Here is a 16828-nt window from a genome sequence, read left to right as displayed (position 1 = left end):
AAAAACTCAACTTTTAAAAATATACAAGGCAGTAGCTTTGCTTATGAACGCAGAGTTATGCTACCATCTTTGTAATTTCAGAACATTATTATCTTTGCCACAAGAGCCCCCATAACTAGTAGCAATCACTTCCAATTTTGCCCAACACCCCGCCACTGGCAACCAGAATCCTACATTTTGTCTCTTAGGTTTTGCTTCTTCTAGACATTTCATATAAATATAATCTGCAGTTGATCATGGTGGCACACAGTTGTAATCCCAGCATTCGGGAGGCTGAGACAGGAGGATCGCAGTTAGCAGACAGCCTCACCTACTTAGTGAGGCCCTTTGAAACTCAGCGAGACCCTGTTTCAAAATGAAGAATAAAAAATAGGGGCAGGGGTGTAGCTCAGCGGTAGAATGCCTCTGGGTCCCATTCCCAGTATGGCAAACAAACAAACAAACAAAAAAACCCCAAAAAACCCCTCAAAAACAGAAACCAACCTTATCATCATGTGGTTGTTCTTCTTAGAGTCACCCAGTCTGAGTTGCCTTGTTAGCACAAACCAGGGCCCATCATCCATCTCTATGTAGAATAAACTATCATGTGATCTGAGGGGCCCCTTACAACAAAAATGCTTCTAACACTGGATTAAGAGGCTTACAGATTAAGAGGTTTGTACATACACGTGCACGCGCGCATGTAAACCCACCGCTGCCAAGAACCATGGAAGTCAGTTACCCAAATTATTTGCTGCGTACTATTTTCTCTTCTTCTGGAGATATGATTACATTAATACTCTATGCACCATAGCTATCTTTATATTTCTCAGAATGGATAATCTCACTTGAGTTATATTTCTATTCACTAAAGTTTTCTGTGGTCAACTAAAATCTGCTATTGTACTCTCTATTGATTATTTCAGTCACTTTACAAACTTTATACACCATTTTTTCTTGCTGTGCTGAGGATCGAACCCAGGGCCTCTTGTATGCTAGATGAGTGCTGTACTACTTGAGCTACATCCCCAGCCCATTAGTCATCATATTTTCATATTTTTAACTCTAGATTTTTTATTTGTAATTTCTTTCTATTTGTTTATATTATCTAACTAGAAGAGAGCTCAAACTTTTATCTTGGTAGACTTGATTTCTTTTAGTTCTTTGCATATATTTAAAATAGCTTATTAAAATTCTTTGTTTTAAGTTCAGCCAGGAACAGTATATGACTCCTCCTTTTCCTGACTATATAATTACTTTACTCTTTTTTGTCTAATAAAAAATTGATAAGTGGACTTTTTTTTTTTTTTTTTGCATTACTGGGGATGAATCCAGGGCATTCTACCTCCGAGCTACACTCCTGGTCCTATTTTTAGTCTTTTAAATTTTTTTTGAAACAGGGTCTCTCTGAGTTGTGCAGGACCTCGCTAAGTAGCTGAGGCTTTTCGCAAACTGCAATCCTTCAGTCTCTGCCTCCCAAATGCTGGGATTACAAGCATGTGCCACCACGCCTGGTGATAACTGGACATTTTTAATGTGACTCCTCTAAACACCAGAGCTTTCACCCTACCAGGGTGCTGTTTGCTCTTGTGGTATTTGCTGCTTCTTCTTGTTGCAATTAGTCACTTTTCTAAATAGAATCTTTGTCATGTGTAGCCTCTCAAGTTTTTGCTTATTTAGCTTATTGATCAGCTAATTTAGCAGAGATTTTCTCAAATAGGATGTGTGGCTGTTTTTTCCCAAGCATCTCTGTTCATGTTAGGGTATGCCTTCAACACTCAGCCCACAGACGACTCTGCCTTAGCCTTTAATTCTTGCTTGCACAGAGACTTAAGATTAGTCAGAATAGGTTTTTGTGATGGGGGCGTGGCGTGCACGTATCTCTGGGCATCTTGCATGGGGTCTTTTAGATTCTAGGGAATATGTCAGAGATTTTCAGTGCCCTGCTAAGTTGCTGAACTTCTTGCTAATTTGCGAAGGCTGGCTTCAAACCTTCAGTCCTTCTGTCTCTTAATTCCTGGCAGGTGTGTGCCATCATGCCCAGCTGAATGTATATATCTGGTTCACATTTTTTCTTTAAAATATGCTTTTATATAAATATTTTAAGTATGATAAATTTGCATTTACAGGTATTAACACTTGTCTCTGAGATTGCTATCAAGAGGTACAACTTATTTTTTTTTCTTTATGGTACTGGGGATGGAACCTAGGGGCATTCTACCTCTGAGCTATACCTCTAGCTCTATTTTTTATTCTTTATTTTTGAAACAGGGTCTCACCAAATTGTAAAGGGCCTCACTAAATAGCTGAGGCTGTCCTCAAATCACAATCCTCCTGTCTTAGCCTCCCAAATGTTGGAATTATAAGCAGGCACCATCACACCCAGCCAACTACTTTTTTAATATGTTTTTATTGGTCACATCATAATGTAAATCATGTTGACAGTGACGTGCATACACACAGTACTTGGTGCCCTCCCCCATCAGCTCCCTCTCTATTTCGCCTTTCCCCATACTGAGTACTGAGATTGACATTGATATTATCCCATAGGTCACAAAGCCTATTGTAGTAATTCTACCAATGATCTTTTATTCTTTCCCCTCCTTTTCCCCTAGACCACTTTTCTGTGTCCATTGAGTTTTTTATTACTCCGTGACTGGCTAATCTCACATAACATAATGTTCTCTAGGTCCTAACATTTTTCTGCAATTGACATAATTTTGTTGTTCTTTATTGCTGAGTAGAATTTCATTGTATAGCTATTCCATAATTTTGTAATCCTTCTGTTGATGGACATCTAGGTTGTTTCCGTAATTTGGCTATTGTGAATTGTGCTGCTATGAACATGAATATGTATATATTACTGTAGTTCTCTGATATCAGCCTCTTGGGAAAAATACCCAGGGGTGGTATAACCAGTGGATCCATTCCCAATTTTCTGAGGGATCTCCACAGTGGCTGAACTAATTTGCAATCCCACCAACAGTGTAGAAGAATTCCAGTTTCCCTGAATCCTCACTAATATTTATTGATTTTTGACTTCTTGATGATTGTGATTCTGATTGGGGTTATACAGAATCTAAGTGCATTTTTTATTTGCATCTCCATAATTTCTAATGATGTTGTACATTTTTTCATGTATTTATTTGCTATTTGTATCTTTTAAGTGTCTATTTAATTCATTTGCCTGTTTCTTTTCTTTTTTCTTTTCTTTTTTTTTTGGGGGGGGTGTCTGGGGATGGAACTCGGGGCATTCGACCTCCAAGCTACACCCCCTGCCCTATATTTTATTCTTTATTTTGAAACCGGGTCTCACTGAGTTGCAGAGGGCCTCACTAAGTAGTGAGGCTGTCTGCGAACTGCGATCCTCTGGTCTTAGCCTCCCAAATGCTGGGATTACAAACGTGTACTACCGCGCCCGGCTCAATTGCCTGTTTCTTGATTGGTTTGTTTGTTTGTTTACTTATTTATTTTTGTGTGTGAAGTCTTTTAAATTCTTTGTATATTCTAGATATTAGTTCTCTATCAGAGGGATCTGGCAAAGATCTTCCTTTCTGTAGGCTTTCTTTTTAGACTCTTGATGGAATAAGAGAAAAGAGAAGGAATTTCTTTGCTGAGCAGAAAGTTTTAGTTTAATGCCATCCCATTTGATAATTCTTGTTTTAATTGCCTGAACTTTTGGGGTCTTTCTAAGGAACTTTCTACCTGTACCTGTATGTTGGAGTGTTAGACCTAAGTCTTCCTCTAGTAATTTCAAAGTGGTTAGTCTAATTTCTAGGTCTTTGATCCTTCCTGAGTTGACTTCTATTCAGGGTGAGAGGTAAGGATTTAGTTTCATTTTTCTACAGCTGCTTAGCCAGTTTTCCCAACATCATTTGTTGAAAAGGCTGTTCTTTCTCCAATGTATGTGTTTGGTACCTTTGTCGAAAATCAGTTGTATAAGTGTATGATTTGTTTCTTCTGTTCCATTTGTCTGTGACTGTTTTTGTGCCAGTACTATGCTGTTTTGATTACTATAGCTCTGTAGTATAATTTGAAGTCAGGAATTGTGATTCTCCTTTTGTAATTGCTTAGATTTGCTTTGGCTATTCTGGGTCTTTTGTGTTTCCATATGAAATTTATGATTGATTTTTCTAGCTCTGTGAAGAATGACATTGGTATTTTGCTAGGGATTGCATTGACTCTGTCGATCATTTTTGGTAGAATGTCTTTTTTTTTAATTTTTTTTTTATTTTTGCAGTACTGGGGATGGAACCCAGGGACATTCTACCTCCTAACTATACCCTCCGGCCGTATTTTTTATTCTTTATTTTGAAACAAGGTCTCACTGAGTTGCAAAGAACTAGAACTTCACTAAGTAGTTGCTCAGGCTGTCCAACAACCATGATTGTCCTGTCTCAGCCTCACAAATGCTGGGATTACAAGTGTGTGCCACCATGCCAAGCTTAGAATGTCCATTTTGATATTATTCTGCCAATCTAAGAGCAAGGCAAAATTTTCTATCTTCTAAGATCTCTGATTTCTTTCTTTAGTGTTTTATGATTTACATTGTAGAGGTCTTCTACCACTTTGGTTAAATTTATAAATTTATTTCTAGAGCCGGGCGTGGTGGCGTACGCTTGTAATCTCCATGCATGGGAGGCTGAGACAGGAGGACCACACAGATTCGAAGCCAGCCTCAGCTACTTAGTGAGGCTCTCAGCAACTTAGTGAGACCCTGTTTCCAAATTATGTAAAATAGGTCTGGGAGTATAGCCTGGAGGTAGAAAGGCCCTGGGTTCCACCCCTAGTACCACATATATATATATATTTCTAGGTTTCTTTATTTTATTATTTTTTATTTTTTTTGGTACTGGGGATGGAACCCAGGTGCTTTCTACCTCTGGGGTGTACTCCCAGACCTATTTTATACTTTATTTGGAAACAGGGTCTCACTCAGTTGCTGAGAGCCTCACTAAGTAGCTGAGGCTGGCTTTGAACCTGTGTGATCCTCCTGTCTCAGCCTCCCAAGTGCTGGGATTACAAGCATGCACCACCACTCCCAGCTTATTTATTTTATTTGTTTTGAAGTAATTGAGAATGGAATTGTTTTATGGATTTTTTTTACTCACTGGATTCATGATTGACATAGAAAAGCTACTGATTTTTTTGGATTGATTTTGTATCCCATTATTGCCGAATTTGTTAATGAGCTCTAGTAGTCTTTTAATTGAGCCAGTTGGGTCTAGAAAATATAGGATTATGTCATCTGCAAATAGAGATGTGTGTGTGTGTGGGGGGGGGTTCTGGGGATTGAATCCAGGAGCATTCTACCTCTGAGCTATACCCCCAGCCCGATTTTTAATTCTTTATTTTTGAAACAGAGTCTCACTAAGTTGCAGAGGGCCTCACTAAGTAGATGAGGCTGGCTGCAAACCGGATCCTCCTGTCTCAGCCTCTCAAGTACTGGGATTACAAGTGTGCACCACTATGCCTGGCTCCAAAGAGAGATAATTTTAATTCTTCTTTTTCTCTTTTTATTTATTTGATATCCTTCTCATCTTATTGTTCTAGCAAATGTCTCAAGGACTATATTGAAAAGAACTGGTGATAGTAGACATCCTCTTATTATTCCTTATTTTAAAGGGAATTCCCACAGGTTTACCCTGTTCAGTATGATGTTGGCTTTGATGTTAATGTATATTGCCTTCATGATTTTGAGATACATTCCTTCTATTCCAATTTTCTACAGTGTTTTTTGTTTTGTTTTGTTTTGTGTTTGTTTGTTTGTTTGTTTTTTTGGTGGTACCGGGGATGGAACCCAGGGGCAATCTACCTCTGAGCTACACCCTCAGCCTATTTTTTAGTATTTCTATTTTGAAACAGGGTCTCACTGAGTTGTGAAGGGCCTCGCTAAGTAGCTGAGGCTGTCTGCGAACAAATGGCAATCCTCAGGTCTCAGCCTCCCAATTGCTGGGATTATAAGCATGTGCCACCATGCCTGGCCTTTTCTGCAATATTTTTAATATGAATGGGTGTTGGATTTTGTCAGATGCTTCTCCAGCATCAATTGAGATGTTCATGTAATAGTTTTATTTATGAGGTAAATAACGTATATTTATTTGCAAATGAACATGAATCAGCCTTGTATTTCTGGGATGAAACCAACTTGGTCATGGTATACAATTTTCTTGATGTGGTTTTGAATGTGTATGGCTAGTATTTTGTTTAGAATTTTTGTATCTATGTTCATCAATGATATTGGTCTGTAATTTTTTTTTTTGAGGTAACTTTATTTGGTTTTGGTATTAAGGTGATACTGGCCTCAGGAGTTTGGAAGAATTCTGTCTCTTTTATTTTACAGAATAACTTGTGAAGCATTGGATTTAGTTCTTCTGTAAAGGTTTTATAGAATTTAGCTGCAAATCTGTGTGGACCTGGGCTTTCTTTGATGGCAGAATTTTTATTGGTGTTTTTTATCTCTTTGCTTGCCAGTTTAGATTTTCTATATCTTCTTGTATCAATTATGTAGGTTCTATGTGTCTGGAAATCTTTTGATTTCTTTCATGTTTATCAGTTCATTGGATTATAAATTTTCAAAATGGTTTCTAATGATCTTTGGATCTTCCCACTGTAGTGATGTCTCCTTTTTTATTTCTGATTTTAATAATTTGGGTTGGTTCTATCTTTTGGTTAGGTTGGCTAGGGATTTGTCCATCTTATTTATTCATCTTTTCAAAGAGCCAGCTTTTTGTTTTCTTGACTTTTTTTTTTGTTATTTCATTGATAGCTGCTCTTATTTTAATTATCTTCTGCCAGCTTTGGGACTAAACTGTTCCTGTTTTTCTTGGTCCATGAGATTTGTCATTATGTTGTTTATGAAAGGACGAAGTTAGACCACACCAGAGACCACCTTGTAGCCAAGAGATTTATTGGAGGGGCAGGCATGAAAGGAAGAAACAGAGAGAGAGAAAGAGAGAGAGAGGGGAGGGGGGGAGGAGAATAAAGGAGAGAGGGAGGGCGTGCTGGGGTCAGTGTTATATATGGGCTTGGGGTTACATATTGGGGGGCTAATAGGCTAGGAGAAATGCCCTTTGACCTAATTGGCTAGAGTCCCATGGGAGGGGGTCATATGGCCAGGTAATTGGTTCGGGGTCAGCTGGGAATATCCCTTTCACTGATTGGCCAAGGGGCACCAGGAGGGGGCAGGTCTCCCAGGCAAGTGACCAGGTACAGTCAGAGGGGGATGATAGCTTATCTGGTCAGACCAGGGCCTCTCAGGAAACTTAGCTCATGGGGGCAGGGGGCTTCTGAAGTTCTAAGAACTTAATTAATCTAACAGTTTATTTGGCAACTTTCTATTTTTCTTTCTTTTTTTTTTGTGTGTGTGGATCTGGGGATGGAACCCAGGGGCATTCGACCTCTGAGCTACACCCCTGCCCTATTTTTTATTATTTATTTTGAAACAGGGTCTCACTAAGTTGTAGAGGACCTCACTAAGTAGCTGAAGCTGTCTGCAAACTGCGATCCTCTGGTCTCCGCCTCCTGAATGCTGGAATTACAAGCGTGTGCCACCACACCTGGCTTCTAGTTTTCTTATGTGGGCACTCAGTGCTATAAATTTTTTCTTTTAAAGCTGCCTTCATAGAGTCCCATTGATATTTGGTATGTTGGGTCTCTATTTGTATTTAATTTTAGGATTTTTAAGAATTTTTCCTTTTATTATTTTTTTTCTGATCCAGTCCTTATTCAAGAGTATATCATTCAGTCTCCATGTATTTATGTAATTTCATTTGGCCTTCCTATTGTTGATTTCTACTTTAATTCTCTTGTGATCTGAGAAGATGCTGGGAATTATAGTACATTTTTAAAAATTTGCTTACTTGCTTTGTGGCCCAGAATGTGGTTGGTTTTGGAGGTTTCATGAGCAGCTGAGAAGACTATGTATTCAGCTATTGTTGGTTGAAATATTCCGTATATTTTTGTTAAGTCCATTTGGTTTATATTGTTCTTTAGAGAAGTCTAAAAAGTCTTTACCTGAAAAGTTTTTGATTGAAAGATCTATCTAGTGATATAAGTGATGTGTTGAAGTTTTCCAGTATTACTGTATTTGGGTATATTTGAGGCCTGATGTCCCCTAGAGTTTGTTTTATAAAAGTGAATTACCCACATTTGGGGCATAAATGTTTACTATCATTTTATCTTCTTGCTGGATTATTCTGTTTATTAATAAGAAGTGACTAGCTTTGTCTCTTCTGATGTGTTTTAGGTTAGGGTCTGTTTTATTGGATATGAGCGTTACTACTTTTGCTTGTTTTCAGTGTTCATTTGCATGGTATATCTTGAGGTACAACTATATCTATAGTATAAGATACACAAAAGAGACACTAAATGACAGATAATTTCTCCTCACCTCAGCATAATTGTGACTCAGGAAATGTAGGGTTAATTGAGTACTTGAGATGAAAAAAAGGTTTGGAGTAGTTTTGATTATGAAGTATATTATCTGTTTGATAGTAAATCTTTGAATTTCTTCTTTTTTTTTTTTTTGGCGGTACTGGGGATGGAACCTAGGGGCATTCTCCCTCCAAGCTACACCCCCAGCCCTATTTTTAAGTCTTTCTTTCTTTAATTTATTTATTTTGCAGTATTGGGGATAGAACCCAGGGGCATTCTACCTTTGAGCCATACCCCCAGCCCTATTTTTTCAGATTTTTTAAATTTTGAAACAGGGTCTCACTGTGTTGCACAGGGCCTCACTAAGCAGCTGAAATTGTCCATGAACCACAATCCTCAGGTCTCAGCCTCCAAAATGCTGGGATTACAAGGGTGCGACACTGTGCCCAGCTTATTCTTTAAATTTTGAAACATGGTCTCACTAAGTTATGGAGGATCTCAATAAGTAGCTGAGGCTGTCTACGAAACTTGATCCTCCAGTCTCAGCCTCCCAAATGCTGGGTTTGAATTTCTTTTTTAGAAAGAAGCTAGCTAAGATCTCAGAGCTAATGTTAACTTAGAGCTAATTTGTAGAAATTGCTCTTTCTTTGGGGAAGCCCAGTGGTGTGTGGAGAGAGCGTTTACCTTTCATGTTCACTTCCCATTTGCTCTGTGACTTTAAGTAAGTCACTTATCTTTTATGTACCTTCGCCTCCTGTTCTTTAAAATGAATGTTAGTAACTTCTGCTTTACATTGGTGTTAGAGATACTGTACATAAATCACCCATCTATTCTTGGCAATGACAGGGACTTGTAACTGGTAAATTCTGCCTTTGGCTGTTACCAACACATAGAAGCTATGATAAAATTAGTAGATTTTGAGTTTCTAGTGAGTTGTTATTGATGGTATTTGCTTAAAGCCCCTACCCCTCTGTCTCCTTTTTCCTATAGGGTGAACTGCCCCACGATCAGAATGTGGTGGAGTATCTCATGAACCAGCCAAACGTCGTTCCACGAATCAATTCTAGGATCCTGACAGCTGAGCGCGAGTACCTGGATTTAACAGCGAGTAGTAAGGAGCATTTCGCGAACAACTTTTGACTCTTTGATTTGTACTTCAGATACTTTGCATTTATTAGATGGTAATGTTGTGACAATAACCCAGGATTGTGACACAATTCTAGGTTTGTTTTAACTGATTGCCCTCTGAGTTCATAATAAGAGCTTCTGAATTCATGGGAATTTCTTTTTAAAGAAGATAAATTCTTCCTGGGTAAAACCTCATAATCTTTGAAAAATATTTAGTTCCCCTTAAATACCAAGTAAACTGGCATTAGATGATAGGAATTGGCCTATATTATTTGTCTTCTTGCAGCCATAAAGCAGGCAGCTCTTGTTTCTTCATTCCCATTCTAGAATCAATCATCAGTAATACAAGAAATATCTCAGCTAATTTTACTCTGGGAACCTAAGAATGCTTTAAAAAAAAAAAAAGCAGCTTGGGCTGGGGGAAGTGGTGCATGCTTGTAATCCCATCATTCAGGAGGCAGAAGCCAGAGGATAATGGTTCACAGACAGCCTCAGCTAAGCAAGATCGTCTTAACTCAGTGAGACCCTTTTTCAGAAATGAAAAGAGTAGCTGGGCGTGGTGGCACACGCTTGTAATCCCAGCATTTGAGAGGCTGAGACAGGATCTAGATTCACAGGCAGCCTCAGCCCTTTGCAACTCAGTGAGACCATGTTTCAAAATAAAGAATAAAAAATAGGGCTGGGGGTGTAGCTGGTTCCATCCCCAGTACCATAAAAATGCCTAAGCAACCACTTGAAAGGAAGCATGGTTTGATTTGGCTCATGATTTCAGAAGTTTTTATTTCATAGTCAGCTGACTGTATTGGTTTGGCAGACAGGGTATCATGATGTGGAATGTGCTTTCTAGCTTCTCTCATAGCAGATAGAAAGCAAAAAGACAGTGAGGAGGTAGGGTCCCAGTGTCCCTTTCAAGGGCAGCTGCCAACAGCCTTATTTCCTCCCACCAACTACAGGTCCCACCACCTCCCTATAGTACCAAAGGTTGGTGACCAGTCTGTAGCATGTGGACCTTTGTGAGGCATTTAGGATCTAAACCTGTTATAGATACTCATTTTTAAGGCCACGGTGTTTTCTCCCCACCTCCGCTCAATGTCATGAGCCATATCTGACAGTGAGAGCCACTGGAGTGCATTTTTGAGTGAAGAGATAGGTGGGTGAATATACAGTCGGTAGGTAGGCAGACTTGGTCAACAGTGACAGGGAGTGGTATGTGTTTTGGGCTATATAGTAACTAAGACTGGGGATATTGCTGGAGGCAGACCGATTGCCATTCTAGACTGGAGACCATTTTATAGGAAGGAAAAAATTGCTGAATAGTAGAGAGCAAGTGAATGTTTGATAAAACTGGAATTTTACCAAGCATGATCTGAGAGGAAATGATTACTGAGAGGCAGCCTTTTGGCACTAGTTAGAGAAGTTACATATGTAAAAGTAGTGAAAATGGCTTCATGCGGTGGCTCATGCCTGTAATCCCAGTACTTGGGAGGCTAAGATAGGAGGATAACAGATTCAAGATTGGCCTTATCAATGATGAGACTCAACAACCTAGTGAGACCTTGTTTCAAAATGAAAGCCAAAATGGGCTAGGGGTATAACACAGATGTAGAATGACCCTGGGCTCACTCCCCAGTTGCTCCGCCCCACCCTGTTTTCTAAATAAGGAACAAATCAGGCTGGGTAAAATTTGGAGAGAGAATGCCTCTGGATTTAATTTCTAGACCTAAATTAATTAATTAAATATCATAATTTTCTTATATACCAACTCCCAAATGGGATAGGGAAGAGTATCCTCTTTGGTTGGACTAGGTGAGGGAGAGATAAGTTTTCGGGATCTCTAAGAGATTGTTCTCCAGTTGCAAAATGATGGTAGGAATAGGATGAATTTAAACCACTAAATGCCATGTATTTATATAATAGCTATGTGAGATATATATGTTATTTATTAACTTTGTTTCTTAAAATGTGATTCATTGATTGGGGTTATGTTGTGAACTTGTTGAATGAACATGGAACTTAGAATACTTATGTGTTTATATGTTTTATGGCCAAAGCAGGTAATCAGTAGAATTTTAATAGATTGAGTTGAGTCATATTAATCAGAAATCTCTTTCAATTTTTTCTTTTTTCCCCAGATAACTTCTTTGTGGATGATTATGCTAGATTTTCTGTCTTGGATTCACAAAGCAAGACTGCTGCTATAGCCAATAGTATGACCTATCTAACAAAAAAAGGTAATCCTTTGGGGCTTATCTTAGATTCAACTTTAAAAGTATTTTTTAGTGGTTGTAAACAAAATTAGATCTTAATGTCTAGAGAAAGATACCCCATAATTTCTCTTAATAATTATTGTTTCTAGCCGGGCATGGTAGCACATGCCTGTAATCCCAGTATTTGGGAGGCTGAGACTGGAGGATTGTGGTTTGCGAACAGCCTCAGCTACTTAGTGAGGTCCTTTTCAACTCAGTGAGACCCTGTTTCAAAATAAAGAATAAAAAATAGGGTTAGGGGTTTAGCTTGGAGGTAGAGTGCCCCTGGGTTCCACCCCAGTACCGCCAAAAAAGAAAAAATTGTTTATAATTCTTTGAGTCTAGAAAATACCTATTTAAAATTTAATTATATATGTACATTTAAAATTAAAATACTGTTCTTATGCCGGGCGTGGTGGCGCACGCTTGTAATCCCCGCGCTTGGGAGGCAGAGACAGGAGGATCGCGCAGGTTCGAAGCCAGCCGCGCGCGCTGGCTTAGGAGACCCTGTGTCCAAAATGAAAATGTAAAAAATAGGTCTGGGAGTGTAGCCCGGAGGTAGAAGGGCTTCCAGGAACCCCAGTACCACCACCACCAAAAAAAAAAAAAGCAAAACAAAACAAAACAAACAAACAAAAAACAACAACAAAAAAATACTGTTTTATAGATTTTATATTCGCTATTAAAGTAGACAGGAACAATCCTTCATGGTTCAAAATGAAAAAACATTTATGATGTGAAAATGGATTAATTGATTGGAAATTGGTTTGAATTGCTTCTTTAGTGACACCAAGAGTGAGTTTATTTTAAGGTTTATAAGATAAACTAAGTTCTAGAAAGCCTTGTGAGCCAGATACAGTGACACATACAGTACTTATAGTACTCGGGAGGTGGAAGCAGGATTGCATTTGAGGCCAGATTCAGGAATTTAGTGTGTCCTGTTTAAAAGAAGAAAATGGCATATAGCTTGGAAGTAGAATGCCCTTAGGTTCAGTCCCTGGTGCAGAAAGCCCTTTCGGTGGCAGATAGCTTTTTTCCCCCCTGGCCACACTTATTATTCTTTCAGAGAAGTACAGGCTGTCATTTAAGGCAACTCTATTTTTGTCCCTTCTGTGGTCTCCTCCCAGGGAGAATTCCTGGTTTCCCAGGCATTTGTAAGGCAAGCCAGGTGTGGCGGCGCAAGCTTGTAATCCAGGTACTTGCGAGGCTGACAGAGGATGATTGCAGGTTCAAGGAGAGCCTTAGCAAATAGTGAGACTTTCACCAACCTAGTGAGACCTTGTTTCAATTAAAAATAAAATATGGCTTGGGGTGTAGCTCAAAGGTAGAATGCCCCTGGGTTCAATCCTCAGTAACTAACACACACACACACACACACACACACACACACACACACACACAGCAATTCCTCTTCTGGGTTCTTCAAAGATATTGTTTCCAAGGGGTCTATAGCATGAATGGGACAAAGGAGCAACAAGAAGCATAGGTCATACTAGCCATCATTTAATCTTTGACTCTTAAAGTGAGAATCAATTATAGAAATGACATTTTCTTTTCTTCTACTCTTTCCCCATTACCTTTGTCCAGGAATGTCCTCCAAGGAAATATATGGTAACTCAAAATTTCAGAATGTTCTACTTTTTTTTCTTAATTATCTTATGTTCTTGTTCAGAACTTATTGACACTTTATTGTGATGTTTCTCAAACCTGTGGGTAACAGTAGGCTCTATCAATGCAGAGGAAGTTTGTAAAAGCATTTGTAGAGATATTTTGGAAAGTTACAAATTAATATGATTAAAGACTACACTCTGTTACCTACATGTTTAATTTCACATGCTAATAGATCTCCAGGCAATAGTACAATTAACATGTGCATGTTTCTCTCTTATGTTTTGCATGGTTGTCATCAATCATTGTCTTAATAACAATGTTGAAATATAGGAAGTGCCTTTTTCTTCCTATTTAATATTTTTTGCTTTTCCTACAGATGATTCTTTTATTAGGCCAGTAACTTTTTGGATTGTTGGGGATTTTGATAGTCCTTCTGGACGGCAGTTGTTATATGACGCTCTTAAACATCAGGCAAGTACCTAGGACTTCACTGTGTACTTTCATTTGAGGCTGCAGTTGTCCTCCAGGCATCCTTACACTAGCCTGATTGTTCCAGTGGGCATTGGGAATCCTGCTTTCTTAGTGCTGAGGGAAAAGGATATTGGGTCTTCAGAGATCTGTGCACTTGTAAAAGAGATCAGAGGCTACAGTAGCCTGGCTTTACTTAAGGGCACAGATGTTAGAAAAAAAATAATGAGACCTCAGATGATTATGTCCTTGCTGCAGGTATCTCATCATTTATCGTAGGGAGAGATGGTCCTTGCATTGAAACACAGCACCATACAGGCATAGAGACATGCATTTTATAGAGGTAGATCTAGACACACAGGAATCTCACAGAGATGCTCTGAAAGGTGCTGCACATGAGAAGTGGGACTTGAGTGAATGGTGGTGCCAAGTAGTTGAGAAGAAATTGATGCTTCTAGAGCGTATCATTATTAGAGGATGTGGTGTCAATATTCTTTTTTCGAAACTGTTAGAATTTTCAGCTTTATCCAGACTTTACTACCCTCCTGTGTTCCTTTCTACCCTGTGCCCCAGGAAGGCTTGCTGGAATAGGGAAAGACCAGGTGATTGCAATTGCACTGTGGTGCCAAGGCCCATGACTGTGCAGAGGAGTGGACCAGATGCTATGACCACTCCACGGTGACGTCAGGGGCAATAAAAGTTGATAGATGTGTGTATGCAAACTGATGGTAAACTGCTTGAATGTACTTGAGTGAGAGAGCTAAAAAGGGGAATTCTGTTTTATCAAGACATTTTTACTGAGAATAGTGTAGATTCATAACAAATGCACACATCATGGGATACAGTGCCCACCATCCAGCTTAAGAAATAAAAGATTACCAAGTTCCTAAAAGCCCTCTCCCTCTTTTTTTTTTTTTTTTTTGGTGGTACTGGGGATTGAACCCAAGAGGATTCTACCTCTGAGCCACACCTCCAGCCCTATTTTTTATGCTTTATTATTATTATTATTATTATTATTATTATTATTATTATTTTGTGGTACTGAGGGTAGAACTCAGAGGCTTTCTACCTCCAGGCTATACTCCCAGACCTATTTTATATTTTATTTGGAAACAGGGTCTCACTAAGTTGCTGAGAGCCTCACTAGCTGAGGCTGGCTTTGAACCTATGGGATCCTCCTGTCTCAGCCTCCCAAGCGCAGGGATTACAAGTGTTTGCCACCACGCCTGGCTTTTATTCTTTATTTTGAAACAGGGTCTCACTGAGTTGCAGTGGGCCTTGCTAAGTATCTGAGGCTGTCCGCAAACCACGATCTTCCTGTCTCAGCCTCCCAAATGCTAGGATTGCGAATGTGCACCACGACACCCAGCTAGCCCTCTTCCTCTTGTGCCCCAGTACTAACCCTTTCTTCTTCCTTCTCACATCATAGAGGAAGTATTTCTGTGTTTTACTTGTGTCACTAAAAAACTCTTATTTTTATTTGGTTGCTTTCCTCACATTTTGTGAATTTTATCCATGATGTTATATGCAGTGGTGTTTAGTTCTTCATTGTGTAGTTGTTTATCATATGGCTGTACCACAAAGTTTTACTTTTTGTCTAATCTATTTGAGGGACATTTGGATTTAGTTTGGGGCAGCTGTGAAGAATGCTGCTATGAGTAGTCTCATATATATTATACAACATTAGTATACATTTCTATTGCTTCTAGTCTTGGTATAAGCCCTGTTTTGTGGGTCTCAGATATCTTCCCCCACATGGATTCCTGTCTTTTTACCCAGGGTGAGATTCGCTTTTACTGGGCATCTGGAAAGGCCATATGAATAAGGATGGGTTTGAGTGGGGTCCTAAAGAATGGTTGGAATTTAAGGGAGAAAAGGTGGGATGTACTTGGGGTCTGCACGTGTGGGCATGACTGTGTTAGGACATAAAATGTGAAACAACAGGGCCCCGATGGCCTGCATTGTCTACTGTATTTATGGGGGTAGTAAGAGATGGTGTTGGAAAGGAAGGCTGGGGCCAGTTCCTGGAAAGTTTTGAATGCCTGGCTGTAGCATCTGAATTTTATTCTGCACACAGAGAACTACTACAGACTTTTAAGAGAGATACTTTTTGCTACTTATGAAGCATGTCCAGTGTTAATACTGCTTTTTAAGTTTGAAACATCTACCATATAACTCTTATGTCCCATTTTGTAAATAGAAATCCAGTAACAATGTTAGGATAAGCATGATCAATAATCCAGGTGAAGAGATAAATTATGTGAACACCAAGATCTCCAGAGCAATCTGGGCAGCTCTCCAAACACAGACCTCGAGCTCTGCTAAGAACTTCATCACCAAAATGGCCAAGGGCGAGACCGCAGAGGCTCTTGCCGCCGGAGCTGACATGGGGGAGTTTTCTGTCGGGGTAAGGTTCCATGTATACCTCGTTCTCCCATTTGCATACTAGTCCACTGAGTGCTCTTGGGCTTATGTATCCTATTCATAATCAGGATTTGTGATTAGTTCTGAGTATCAAAGAGGATTTTTGTTTTTAATTTGGAAGAATCTTTCCAAGAAATAGTTTTGTGCTGGGCGTGGTAGCGCATGCTTATGATCCCAGCATTCGGAGGCTGAGACAGAAGGATTGCAGTTTGCGGACAGCCTCAACTACTTAGTTAGGCCCTTTGCAACTCAGTGAAATCCTGTTGCAAAACTAAAGGACTAAAAAATAGGGCTGGGGGTGTAGCTCGGGAGCAGAATGCCCCTGGGTTCCATCTCTAGTACCCCCCCCCAAAAATAAAAAAGGAATAGTTTTGTCTCATTCTGTCTCATTAAACTTGCCTAAGTTTTATTTCATACCATTTGTTTTTTTCTGTTTTTAAAAGAGACATTTAAAAACAAATAATTGAAGCTGGGCATGGTGGTGCAGGCTTGTAATCCCAGCACTTGGGAGGCTGAGACAGGAGGATTATTATGCAGGTTTGAAACCAGCCTTAGCTACTTAGTGAGGCTCTTTGCAACTCAATGAGACCCTGTTT

The 16828-nt window shown here is 39.4% G+C and overlaps 1 protein-coding gene across 1 annotated transcript in view; it reads left to right on the top strand.

Annotated features, from left to right (window-relative positions):
* UGGT1 (UDP-glucose glycoprotein glucosyltransferase 1) overlaps positions 1–16828 on the top strand; it is a gene marked incomplete at its 3' end in the record, with an annotated part of 115767 nt that overhangs the window by 64141 nt on the left and 34798 nt on the right. The window contains exons 18-22 of the mRNA XM_080689406.1: positions 9346–9466; positions 11616–11714; positions 13317–13340; positions 13717–13811; positions 16009–16215. Of these exons, the coding sequence (XP_080545532.1) occupies positions 9346–9466; positions 11616–11714; positions 13317–13340; positions 13717–13811; positions 16009–16215 (546 nt within the window). The remainder of the gene's footprint in view (positions 1–9345; positions 9467–11615; positions 11715–13316; positions 13341–13716; positions 13812–16008; positions 16216–16828) is intronic.

This window comes from Muscardinus avellanarius (genome assembly GCF_963383645.1).
Source record: "Muscardinus avellanarius genome assembly, chromosome: 2".
In the NCBI taxonomy this organism is placed as follows: Eukaryota; Metazoa; Chordata; class Mammalia; order Rodentia; family Gliridae; genus Muscardinus; species Muscardinus avellanarius.
The sequence above is the reverse complement of the archived record's forward strand: the minus strand, read 5'-3'. Positions and strand labels throughout refer to the sequence as shown.